This window comes from Chelonia mydas, chromosome 1, assembly GCF_015237465.2.
Source record: "Chelonia mydas isolate rCheMyd1 chromosome 1, rCheMyd1.pri.v2, whole genome shotgun sequence".
Classification (NCBI taxonomy): Eukaryota; Metazoa; Chordata; order Testudines; family Cheloniidae; genus Chelonia; species Chelonia mydas.
The window spans coordinates 219,473,040-219,485,517 of NC_057849.1; the positions used below are offsets into that span (position 1 = coordinate 219,473,040).

The 12,478-nt window shown below is 52.5% G+C and overlaps 1 protein-coding gene and 1 long non-coding RNA gene across 3 annotated transcripts in view; one reads left to right on the forward strand and one right to left on the reverse strand.

The window, feature by feature from the left end:
• The window catches only part of LOC102938747, a 94,391-nt gene that overhangs the window by 14,261 nt on the left and 67,652 nt on the right, over positions 1-12,478 (reverse strand). The window contains exons 2-4 of one of the 2 annotated variants that reach the window (XM_043530042.1): positions 9,197-9,295; positions 6,994-7,111; positions 1,256-6,644 (exon numbers count right to left, since the gene is read on the reverse strand). In XM_043530042.1, coding sequence (XP_043385977.1) covers positions 1,256-6,632 — 5,377 coding nt within the window. In that variant the 5' untranslated portion in view covers positions 6,633-6,644; positions 6,994-7,111; positions 9,197-9,295. The remainder of the gene's footprint in view (positions 1-1,255; positions 6,645-6,993; positions 7,112-9,196; positions 9,296-12,478) is intronic. The other variant, XM_043529994.1, reaches the window with a different exon arrangement.
• The window catches only part of LOC122463198, a 41,862-nt gene that overhangs the window by 13,758 nt on the left and 15,626 nt on the right, over positions 1-12,478 (forward strand). The window lies entirely within an intron of this gene.

The following is a 12,478-nucleotide window of genomic DNA, read 5'->3' on the forward strand; positions in this document are numbered from 1 at the left end:
GGGGGATTTATGCCTTTGTCTAAAGAATTCGTCATTGGTTTCCACCAAAGACAGGACACTGGATCTGACAGATTTGCATTCTGATGCAGTATCTGAAATTCTATGTTCTTATGAAATATTTCTCCAAGGGTAGCATGGGATCAGAATGAGACCTGAAGGTTTCTGAATCAAACTGAACAGCTCTCAAGTCGGTCACTAAAGAGGTGGCACCAAACAGGCCAGGAGATCCAAAAATTTCACTGGCCATATAGCTATCTCACTGTCAATCGTTAAGTGTGTGCACTTTTTGTTGTTGCTTGAAAGTTGGTTATCACTTCATCTGCAGACGTGGAACAGCCTTGCGGTGGCAGCAGAGGCCTCTACCCTTCATAGGCTAATGGCTTACTGTGAAAGGGTTAATACCAGTGGGGCCACTGCATGGCTGAGAAAAGGACTAGAACTCTGAATAAGGACAGAGTGCAGCTACACAGCATTTTGGAGCGAGCCTCCCAGCCCAGGTCAGCAGACATAGGCTAGCTCCTGCTAATGCTCTAAAAATAGCTGCATAGACAGAGCTTTAAAGTTGCAGCTTAGGGTGGGCTTCAGAGCCCATCTCCCTAAGCTTCAGAGCCCGAGCTCCAGCTCAAGCCACAACTTCACAGAGCTATCTATACACCTATTTTTAGAGCCCTAGTGTGAGCCCTGGTAACACAAGTCTGTTGGCTGGCACCGGGAAGCTTGCTCCAAAATGCTGTGTAGACATACCCCTGGGAGTTCAGTGGGCAGGCAAGGCAGGAGAGAAGGGAAGCTGTAGGAGCAGGCTGGGAAGGGGGTGAGAAGAGATGCTGGGCAAGTAGTTGAGGAGGGACTAATTTAGTGAAATGGGAGCTGGGTGTGTTGTTGGTAGCTATTATTAGTATTGGTCAGACTGGAGAGCAGTGATGGGGATAGCGGTCCAAAGCAGGCAAACAGCCTCGCTTGATGTAATAGCTTTTTATCTCTGGAAACCCCAATAATTCAGTTCAATTTTAGTGACAAGAGGGTATATTTCCACAGGGCAGGACTGAGGGGCATTAGCAGAGCTATGAGGGGAGACCAGGACTGGAATAGCAAGGGGACTGCAGGGCAGGATAGAGGGGCTTTGGCAAAGTTGTGTGTGGATAGTTTTGGAAGTGGGTCTCTAGCTATTCTCTGGCTATAGCTATTTTCACTCCCTTGCTCCTCCATCTTTTGCTTTATGCTGAGATTTGGTATCTTAGGAGCAGAGGGGTCTCACCTTGTAAGTTGCCTGGCAGTACTGACATCTTCCTCAGGCCCTGCCGGTGCCAGTCTTTGCTTTTTGCTCTGTGTTTGATCCTGTTCTCCTGACTCCCTGAATTGAGTCCCCGCTCCTTCATGTCCACCCTGATGACTTTTTTACCTGGCCAACTTGGTGACTTCTCCAAGGGTGCATGTCTGGCCACCTCCTCTTTTACCTGGGCCGCAAGGTGAAGCGGTTCTCCCTGCCCTTCCATCCTTTGCTTGCATGTCCTAGCGCCCTCTGCTTTCTCTATCATCATTGCAGGGGCTGTTGTGTTCTTCGTATCCACGCTGGTGGGGCCTGCCTGTGCCTGGTCCCACTGGGGCTCCTCAAAGACTGCCTCCTCTCGGTACAGTGTTCTGATGGTTGGTGGCGATGGAGGGCTGAACTGCAGGAAGTAGAGTGGGTTGGAGAAAGCTAGTAGTGGGGGTGGCTGTGCTGAATTTCTACTCTGAGAGTCTGTGGATGTTCCCCACCCTCCCAAGGAGGGCCTGGAGGTGCAGTCAGGTGTGGACTTTCCACAGTTTGTAGCCAGGTGCTGACCCATTGCTCCAGGGCTGCTGTTAGAGTGGCCCATGGGTGCCTCATTCTCCAAAGTGGGAAAATCTGAGCTCTCTGCCAATGAAGTGATGCCTGAGTCACTGGTGTCCACCACATCCGGTGTAAGTGAGACGACCGGATCCCACTGGGCACCAGACACTCCCCCATGGGTCATCTGCATTAGGAGGGGGTTCTCTTCTCCATCTTCCACAGCAGGGGCAGGGACCAGAGCATGAGCAAGGCTGTCAGCATCAGGCACAGAGGCTGGAGCCTGGCTAGGGCAGCTGGAATTGGGGGCAGTGGCCAGTAATTGACTAAAGTCTGGTACACAGTTTAGAGGTGGGTTGGAGTTAGATACAGGAGGCAGAGGCTGGTCAATATCAGGTGCAGGGGCTGGAAGCTGGTTGGAGTCAGGCACAAGGAATCGAGACTGGAGAAGCTGGTCAGCATCAGGTGCAGGAGCCAGGGGTGAGCCGGGCGCAGAAGCCGGAGGATAGGTGAGCTGGTCGGCGTCAGGCACAGGAGCCAGGGGTGAGCCGGGCGCAGAAGCCGGAGGATAGGTGAGCTGGTCAGCATCAGGTGCAGGAGCCAGGGATGAGCCGGGTGCAGGCGCCAGAGGGTGGGCGAGCTGGTCGGCGTCAGGCACAGGCGCCAGGGGTGAGCCGGGCGCAGAAGCCGGAGGATAGGTGAGCTGGTCGGCGTCAGGCACAGGAGCCAGGGCTGAGCCGGGCGCAGAAGCCGGAGAATAGGTGAGCTGGTCGGCGTCAGGCGCAGGAGCCAGGGGTGAGCCGGGCGCAGGAGCCGGAGGGTGAGTGAGCTGGTTGGCGTCAGGCGCAGGAGCCAGGGGTGAGCCGGGCGCAGAAGCCAGAGGGTAGGTGAGCTGGTCGGCGTCAGGCACAGGAGCCAGGGCTGAGCCGGGCGCAGAAGCCGGAGAATAGGTGAGCTGGTCGGCGTCAGGCGCAGGAGCCAGGGGTGAGCCGGGCGCAGGAGCCGGAGGGTGAGTGAGCTGGTTGGCGTCAGGCGCAGGAGCCAGGGGTGAGCCGGGCGCAGAAGCCGGAGAATAGGTGAGCTGGTCGGCGTCAGGCGCAGGAGCCAGGGGTGAGCCGGGCGCAGGAGCCGGAGGGTGAGTGAGCTGGTTGGCGTCAGGCGCAGGAGCCAGGGGTGAGCCGGGCGCAGAAGCCAGAGGGTAGGTGAGCTGGTCGGCGTCAGGCACAGGAGCCAGGGCTGAGCCGGGCGCAGAAGCCGGAGAATAGGTGAGCTGGTCGGCGTCAGGCGCAGGAGCCAGGGGTGAGCCGGGCGCAGGAGCCGGAGGGTGAGTGAGCTGGTTGGCGTCAGGCGCAGGAGCCAGGGGTGAGCCGGGCGCAGGAGCCGGAGGGTGAGTGAGCTGGTTGGCGTCAGGCGCAGGAGCCGGAGGGTGGGTGAGCTGGTTGGCATCAGGCGCAGGAGCCGGAGGGTGGGTGAGCTGGTTGGCATCAGGCGCAGGAGCCGGAGGGTGGGTGAGCTGGTTGGCATCAGGCGCAGGAGCCAGGGGTGAGCCGGGCGCAGGAGCCGGAGGGTGGGTGAGCTGGTTGGCATCAGGCGCAGGAGCCAGGGGTGAGCCGGGCGCAGGAGCCGGAGGGTGAGTGAGCTGGTTGGCATCAGGCGCAGGAGCCAGGGGTGAGCCGGGCGCAGGAGCCGGAGGGTGGGTGAGCTGGTTGGCGTCAGGCGCAGGAGCCAGGGGTGAGCTGGGCGCAGGATCCGGAGGGTGGGTGAGCTGGTTGGCGTCAGGCGCAGGAGTCAGGGGTGAGCCGGGCACAGGAGCCGGAGGGTGGGTGAGCTGGTTGGCGTCAGGCGCAGGAGCCGGAGGGTGGGTGAGCTGGTTGGCGTCAGGCGCAGGAGCCAGGGGTGATCCGGGCGCAGGATCCGGAGGGTGGGTGAGCTGGTTGGCGTCAGGCGCAGGAGTCAGGGGTGAGCCAGGAGCAGGTACCGGAGTGTGGGTGAAGTGGGTGTCATCAGGCACAGGGGGCAAAGGTGAGTCAGACGCAGGCGCCGAGGGGTGGTTGAGCTGGGTGGCATCAGGCACAGGAGCCAGGGGTGAGTTGGGCGCAGGCGGGTGGTTGAGCTGGTCAGCATCAGGCACAGGGGCCAGGGGCGAGCTGGAGTCAGGCTCAGGAGGAGGAGGCTGCGTGTGCTGCTCCAAGGCAAAGACTACCACTTCTTCTGGGGGCTGCGGTACAGCCTTAAGGACACTTCCTGTTCCTGGAACTTCCACCTCTAAACTCAAATGTGACTCATCGAGTAAAGGGTTTTGTTGTGCTGTGTGAACCATGTTTGCTTCCATTTCCTTTCCCTGAAAAACAAAACTTCTCGTTGGGGGCTTTTGGTGCCTCTGGACTTTCTCCAGGTAATTTGGGGGACTGAGAGCCATGTCTGGTGCTTGGGATGCCTCCAGGTGCATTGTAGCTGGAGCTGCAGGGGTAGAGTCTACTTCATCTCTGTCCTTGGGCAAGCTCTGCCTTGGAGGGGGACTTCTGAAAGCCTTGGAGATGCAAGGTTGGGCACTATGCTCTTCATTAAGGCCCTTCTCAGGTGTAAGCAGCCCATGGGGAGTCTGAACACCCTCTGGGCTGGTGGACACTGATGCTCCTTCACTAGAAGCTGCCTCCTGCAGATAAGAAGTCTGGCTGGATGTGTCCTGTACAGAGACTGGTGCTTTGTCCAGGTCAGTACATCCCGCAGGGCTCACATGGGATCTTTCATCAGCATCCTCCTGAGATGGGCTAGCTGCTGATGCTGCTGAGTTGAGCTCTGATGGCGAGGCTGGAGTGAAATCGTAATGACTGGGAAACGCTGGGTTTTCTGCAACAGGATGAGGATCTGCGGGACCAAAAGAGCCAAAGTTCCTGGCACCAGAAGAAGGGTCCAGAGTCCTGGAAGAGTCTGGGTTCCCTGCACCAGATGAGGTTACTTCTCTGCATAATAGAAATATGGCTCCATCATCATGAAAGCTCTGGACTGTCCTTCCATCTCCGTCACTATGGCCATCCTCACCATTACTGGTTCTGTTATCCTGACAGGTTTCTTCACAATCTTGGCCATTGAAAGAAATGGAGCTGGAAGGGTCAGAAACTCCCATGTCTCCCCAGTGCTCAGAGATGTGGCAAGTGGGGGAGTGCATCATGGAACTCCCATCCACTGGGTTCTGACTTTTGGACATTATCACAGCAGGTGGCTGAGCTCTTACACTTGCTCCTCCAATGCAGGCCTTCAGTACTATGCAGGATAGTACATCCTCACCGGGATGCTGATCTTTGGAGAATGATTCCTGGGGCAGAGAGGCCAGCCCTGTTCCCTCAGCCGAGGAAATGCTCTTCCCCTCATCACACAGGTCCCAGTTTTGCTTGGAGAGAGAAGGTGATGCCGGATTGAGTGCTGGTGGTGGAGCCTCGAGCTCCTCCTCTTCCCTCCCTGGCTCTTGTTCCAGCTCATCCCACCTCTTTTCCTTCTGATCTTCCCTGTCCCATACTGGCTCCTCCTGCACTGGTTTTGCTTCCTTCTCTAGCTTCTCCCATTCTGGCTCCTCCTGTTTCAGCTCTGGCTGCATCTGTTCCGACTGCTCCTCCTCTTCTGGCTCCTCCCCCCATTCTAGCTGCTCGTGCTGCCACTCCTCCTGCTCTGTTTTTTTTGCAGCATTTGGTATGTGGAAGACACACACTCTTGGAGATTCAGTGCTGCCTTCTGCTCTTCCATCATCTGCTCCTTTCTCCTCCTCCAGAAGGAGGTCCATAGAACCAGATGGACTTTGCCTAGCAGCCACTTCTGTTTTCTGGTCTGTGGCCAAGGCATTGTTCCCTCTCTCATGGGATGACAGAACCATCTTTCTATCTGCATTTCTTCCTGTTAGCCATGAATTTCCTTGGCTGTCATCCGATAAGGGATAGGGTGAGTGATGTGAAGAGGAAGAGTCTCTATCCTCTCCCCCTCCCTGTAAGCCTCCTACTTTTTCATCATTATCTACAGAAGGCATGGGATTCATCCTGCCTGCTGCATCCATCCCAGGAGGTGGCTCCTCGTCGGTCCCTGCCACTGCTTCAGTACGTGGTCGGAGCTCTCTGATGGTCCCATTTGCTACATCCAACCCCTGCAAGGGGGAATCTCCAATAGTGTCATCATGCAAAGGCTCAGTCTTGCAATGAACATCTGAAACTTCTTTACACACCAGGAAGTGTTTAGTGGCTGGTTCCCTCTGGCTGGGAACAGTGTCTGTCATTGAGGTTTCCTTATGCTGTGCCTGGGGGACAGCAGTATGACATGTCAGGGACTGTTTCTGATCCTGAGGAAATTCAATATGAAGGGCTGGAGACTGTACCTGCGGGTTTTTGTCATGAGTGGCTGTCGCCTGGGGGACTGTGTTGGGAAAGAAAGAATACTGATTTCTTTCAGGATGAGCTAATTTTCCCTGTTCAGAGTTCAAGGAATGATCCCATCTCTCTTCTTCCAAAGATATCTCTTGTACTGCAGGATCTTTCTCCCCCTCTGAGAGTCCTCTCTGGTACCTTAGATCTTGCTCCCCTTGTTCCAGTCCTGGTGGAACAGAGTTAGAGGATTTGCCACACATCTCTGCTGATTCCCCAACAGAGAGATGCCTCAGAGGATCCTGGGCAATGGAGACCTGTGCTCCTTCTGCAGAGCCAGGCAGCTCAGTGTTCATCTCTACAGACTCAGTGGTGGCATAATGTCCCCTTTTGGCTGGTGTAGGATCAGGGTTTTCCTCACTAGGGCTGCTGGTTTCTGGGGGAATGGGGTCTCCCCTATTGGCTTCTTCAGATTCCATCAGTGCAACATCCTGTAAATGAGAACACAAATATTTTATATTATAAAATGGCTAGGTTGGAAACAGAGTGGATTGACCCAAGGAGCTTTGAGGAGAGAAGCTAATGTCTCTGGGAAAAGAAGTGAAATACATACCCAATGAGTGGGAGGGAGTCAGAAAACAGTGATGGTAGATGACAAATTAGATTCTTTGTAACGTGATAAAGCAACAAATCAAACTGGTGTGGTATTGGGCTGCAGCTCGAGAGGCTGGTCTAAAACAATGAATCTAATTCAGCCTCACCTACACCAGAGAATCCTGCTGACATCAGTAGGGGGAGCATGTGTGAAAAACAAGGAAGATTCTAGCCTACTGCCTTTACCTGTCTGGGCCATGTCCTGTCTCTGTCCACCCTGAGATGGTTCTCTCTTCCCAGACTCAGCAGTTTCCCATACTCCTATTAGCCTTGGAATGTTTTCTGTAATATTTCAGCCTCTCCTCTAATCAAAGCAATGGACGATAGAGACCTGCTTTTACACTGCTGCATGCATCACGTGTTAAGTACCATACCATCATGCCAAAGCCACGGTACAATCCCCTCTGCATCTCAGTCCTTTCAGGGCCATTACCAAACAAATCTGTAACAACCTCCTTCCCCAGCTTGTCTTTCAGCTGTCAAACCCTCCAGACAGCCAATGAGCAGTCCTGACATTCTTCGCTACAGCCATTATCCCGTATCCCTTCAAGTAAAAAACCTATTTCACCTCTGTGCCTGATCCTGTCTCTGGAGTCATCAGATAACACCTCCCAGTGAAAAAAATCACCATAGCAGCCCTTCTAGCAGCAAGGAGCTGGGATTTCTTCCTCCCCCACCCCAAATCTGATAAGCAAATGTATGACCCTTCCCTCCCTGCATATTGCCAGACCCTTCTGAATCAAAGGTCAGGAAACTGAATTCACAATGCCAGTGCAGGGAAAGAAGGGTGCACAGGATGGTTCAGGGCTGGGCCCTCTCTATGTAAAGAGAGAGAGATATCAGGGGGACTGGGGATGTGCATGGAGAGTGAGAATCATGTTAGAAGTCTGTACCGAGGTTATAGCTGGAATTATTGGTGTGCGCGAGTGGGACATGAGTGTATATGGAAAGGGAAGTCTCTCATAACAGAATCAGGTTATTTCACGGGGGCAGGGGTGGCAGCAGGGTCAAAGGAAATCTGTGTTCCCATACAGGAATGGAAGGTTGGAAGGGCTTTTCTACACTCTCAAGGGGAAGTGGGTTGGCTAAAAGAGGTGTGGAGAGATGGTAGCTAAACATGGTGATACCCAGATAGTATCTGGAACAAAGGTGTTTAAATCCCTCACAACTGTACTGTAATATAGCACTGACACATTGGTTCTCTGCATGTGATTTGGCAGGGAGGGGATGACTTCTACACTCTCTCTGCCTGTGGGTTTAGTGGATCAGAAATCCTGGCTGTCTGGATCAAACTCTCCTGCTCAGCATCTTGGGCGTGGATGTTCTTCAGTTGATGTCAAAAACATGACTAGGTTCAGGGGTGGCCTCTTTGGCAAAAATGCAGTCCTACTCCTCATAGTAGTTGTAGACCATGCAAGTTCTCCCTAAGGTCTTGTTATTGTCCTTCACATTTCTATAACCCTACAGGAGCTTCTTTCTTTGTTGATTGGGTTGTAGGCAGGGGTGGCTAAGGGGCCATGGCCCATCCACTTTTCGCCACAGGCCTGCCCCCTGTCCCTCTTCTTCCTCATGAGGCCCTGCCGCCTGGCCTGGGTAAGAGCGGTCTGGGGAGCCCAAGAATAGGCCCCAGCCCAGGTCCATGCCCAGGGCAGATGGAGGGGCTGCGGCGCCCCACAGCTGCCCGGGTGGCTCTTACCATGGCCCGGCTTCAGCTTTTCGGACTCCAAGGCCCCAGGCCAGAAGCCGGAGCCAGGTTGGGGTAAGAACTGCGTAAGCAGCTGCGGGGAGCTGCAGCCCCTCCACCTGCCCTGGCCAGGGAAACTTGGGGGCGGGGACATGGGCCAGGGGCTGCTCCCGGGGGCCCCACCCCAGGCAGGTAGAAGGGCCCAGGCTCCCTGACGAGACTCCATCTTCCAGCTTTGCGGGGTGGGGGTGGGGGTGGGGGGTTGCACACATGCTTTAAGGAAAAATCTGTTGCCCCTGGTCCCAGGAGCACCCCCTTCTCCTTAATTTGTTCAGATAGCCACTTTTAGATCTGGGCATTCTGCTTACTTGGGCCTGGACACACACCTCTCCACAGAGGGCAAGGAAGTCCAGGACCTCAGCACAGGACAATGCAGAAGCATAGATCATGGTTGGAGACCCACATCTCCCTTTCCTGATCAGGATTTTTCGAGGCTGCACAGCTTTATGCTGTTATTCAGACTGCCGGAATACTCTATCATCTAAACTTTGCTTTCTCTTTGAAGACTGTGAACAACATAATTTCCAGCAGTTATACATTACCACACAGCCCTTTATAAGCAAGCACATTTATTCTTAAGGTGAAAGCATTACAGTGAAAACATAAAACACAACAGAAGTTCTTATGCACGTGCTAAAAGCTTACCTGAGGTCATCAATCAGTCTTACGTGGTCTCAGTTGGCCAAAGTCCTCCTGACCCTTCCCAGGAAGGATTGGGGCCACCTTGGACAGGAGGTCCCAACTCTTTATTGGATCAGAAAGAAGGCCCTGAGTCAGTTTAAACTCAGGATATTTATCCAAAAGTCCTTTCTTTGTCTGTCAGTCTCTGCAGAATCCAGTCTGAACCAGTACCCGAGCTTCTTCAGGTGCCAGCACTTCTCTGGAGGTGTTGCAACCTGAAAGAATTTGCCTAATCTCACACTACCATTTGCCCCCCACACACACACACTTTCTCTCTCTCTTTCTCTTTAGTTCCTGGAGGACCTGTGGGTCACCCTCCCCCATGGAATTACATAAAACCCCTGGCTCCCAATTATACATACATTTAAATCAATAAGGTCTCCCAAGAATATGGCAGGAAACGGCCATATCTGTCACAGCTTCCACCCCTACTTTGGTTGTGGGAAAATTCATCCTGAGTATCAATGAACTTGCTTCTAAAGTGGATTTACTAATGCAGGACCAGATGCTAGATAATTAAAAACAAACTTATGTGTGGATGCAAGGCAATTTATCCCCAAGAAACCCAAGTTAACCTGCAACAAGTTTCAAGTATAGATGAGCCCTTAAATGAAACAGGAACAGGGCACTCCAGAATAAGAGTGTCCCACGTGCAGTTAATCAGGAATGACTCCAAGTGTAGACAAACCCTAAGATTCTTACTCTCCTTAAATTAGAAAAGCTCTAACTTTCTCCGCCCTCTTTACCTTGATGCAACAGGCCCCCAGATTCTTTCCCCCAAAATACACACACACACACATTAACACGGTGTATGGAACACATGGTGCTATCTATCTGTTCCAGTTCCCCCACCCTGGGACATGGCAGCTGCGCTGAGGCAGAGTGGAGTTTGCACATGCACACACCCGTACTGTTGAAACACACCACCTGGCTGAGAAAGCCCTGCTCCACCCTTAAAATGTCTCTGTGTCAGAGCTGAGCTAACACAGACTGCTCGTTGAGATGGCTGGTCTATTTGCCCTTCCTTTGCAGTGGAGCAGCAACCTGAGACATGAAAATCTCCCTTCTAGTAGGAGCTTTTGAGCCTACCTCACTCTCCCTTTGCTCTCCGGTCCCTCCCCCTTCTCAAGCCAAGCCCAGTTCCAGGAGTTCATTAGCTCAGGGTGTGGTCTTGTGTTTACTGCTTCACATTCCATTCTCTGCTTCCAGCGCTTCTCAGACACCTAACACCACTCCAGAGTCCTGAGGAGCGTGGGGGATAGACAGACGGAAACCTTCACAGGTCACCAGGGCCAGTGGTTCTCCTACAGCAGATCTGCTAGTTTTAAATGTCCCACTAAGAGCTGTGTATATCTTTTGTAATGAAACACAAAGGAAAGAAAAACTAGTCTGCTTTTGTAAGAAAATGAACCTCTGAGCCAGTCACATGTACCTTTTGTTAAGGGCTTCTAAGAGAGTCAGGCTGGGCCACACTGGCTCAGGGTCTGCCTTTCTACCTCTACACCCTACCATTTCCCTCCCCCAGGCCCTCATTTCCTATCCCCTGTTCTCCCACGTGCACACCCACATACTTGCCTGGTGCCTTTCCTAGGGAGTGGCCTATGGCCCCTTGCCTGTCCCCATGTCAGGCTTGCCGACTGTGCTATACCAAGCTGTCTCAAGGGAATGGGGGTGGCTGGCCTGCCACCCAATCTTTAGAAGCAACTGGACTAAGTTGCTGATCTCACTGCACCACTGCCCTGCCTCACGGCATGATGCAGTACGGACCCTGTATTGGCAATGGGACCAGCAACTCATTACCACTACTTCCTTGATTAGCCCAGTAGAGGACAATGCTAGCCCCTAGAGATACATAGAGGGGAGGAGAGTGACAGAAAATGGCATCAGGGAAGAGGTAGGTATCCGCAGCTTGTTGAGAAATGGAACTGGGTGGGGTTTGAAGGGAGCAACTGATGACAGGAATTTCTCTAGTCATGACCCTGTCTCCTTGACCCAATCTGTAACAGAATGTGCTGTCATCACTTGCATTTATCTTGCTAGTTTGTGTACAGCCACTCCTGCTAGAGTGGCTTCCTTTGGGTGAATGTCAGTCTTGCATTTAGAAATCAAAGCAGTTCTTCCAGAAACCGGTGTCCTCCTGGTATATTTACATAAAACACAGAACTTTCCATCGGGTCAGAAATAGAATGTACTGCCAGCTACGCTGCTATTAATATTACTGACTTTTCTACACAGAGTGGACTGGAAATTTGGCACTGTCCCAAAACACACACGTGGGGGGGTGGGATCAAAAAACTTATGAAACTGATGTTATCTGCTCCCCTAGAAAGTAAAACCCGAAAAAGGGAAGTGGAGCTATTTGCTACTGAAAATTGATTAAAAAGGAGGGGCCCTCCCTAGCAGAGAAGCACAGATCATGCCAAGGTACTCGGCTTACAGTAACACCTCACTACTTTGCCCTAAAGGATGGCAGACTCATGGTGATGTACTGAACTTTTTAATGATCTGGTCACTCACTAATTTGAAAAAGCAACATTTACACTTTGTTCTTGTATCTGACCAGTTCAGTTTGGTTTAAATGATGCTACACTGTAGCATTTAAAAAAAAAATCATGACGTCTCGGCACTATGGAACTCCACTACACCATCTGCTACTGAATCTTTGCTGAGTAGTGGGCAGTGACCATGTGTTGCACTTCCTGGAGGCACAGCAAAGACAACATAGTTCTGGAGCAGCGGGGACGAAAGGGCCTTTAAGTCACCTTTGCATCCTTCCTGGGTTGTATCAGGTGCCAGTGCAGCCCTCAGCCAAGAGCTGCTGTGTTTGATACCAGTCCCTTCTTCTAGGGCCTGACTATAAGATGCTCCAGAGCAGCCCAATAATCCACATAGTGATGTATGTCATGGGAATTCCCCATCTCCTCTTTGTGCTCCACTCTCCAACCACTGCATGATGTTAGTGTTTGCAAGGAGATTTACATAGGGCCACTTACTGTGGCTGCAGTCAGTTCCTGCACTGGGACAAGTCTCTCCCTGGTGGCAGCAGTGTTTTATGGCCCTTATACACTGGCACAAAGGCAAACGGGCCAGAGCAAGAAACAGAATCCCGCAGGTTAGCAAAGTGTGCAATAGCAAGGGTCTATTTTTGTAATTATAAAACATAGGTTTACCTAAAGCAAACGTGGGTTGTGAGATACAAATTCCATTAAAATGCCCCAGTAAAGTAAAACACTTTGAAGATTGGCC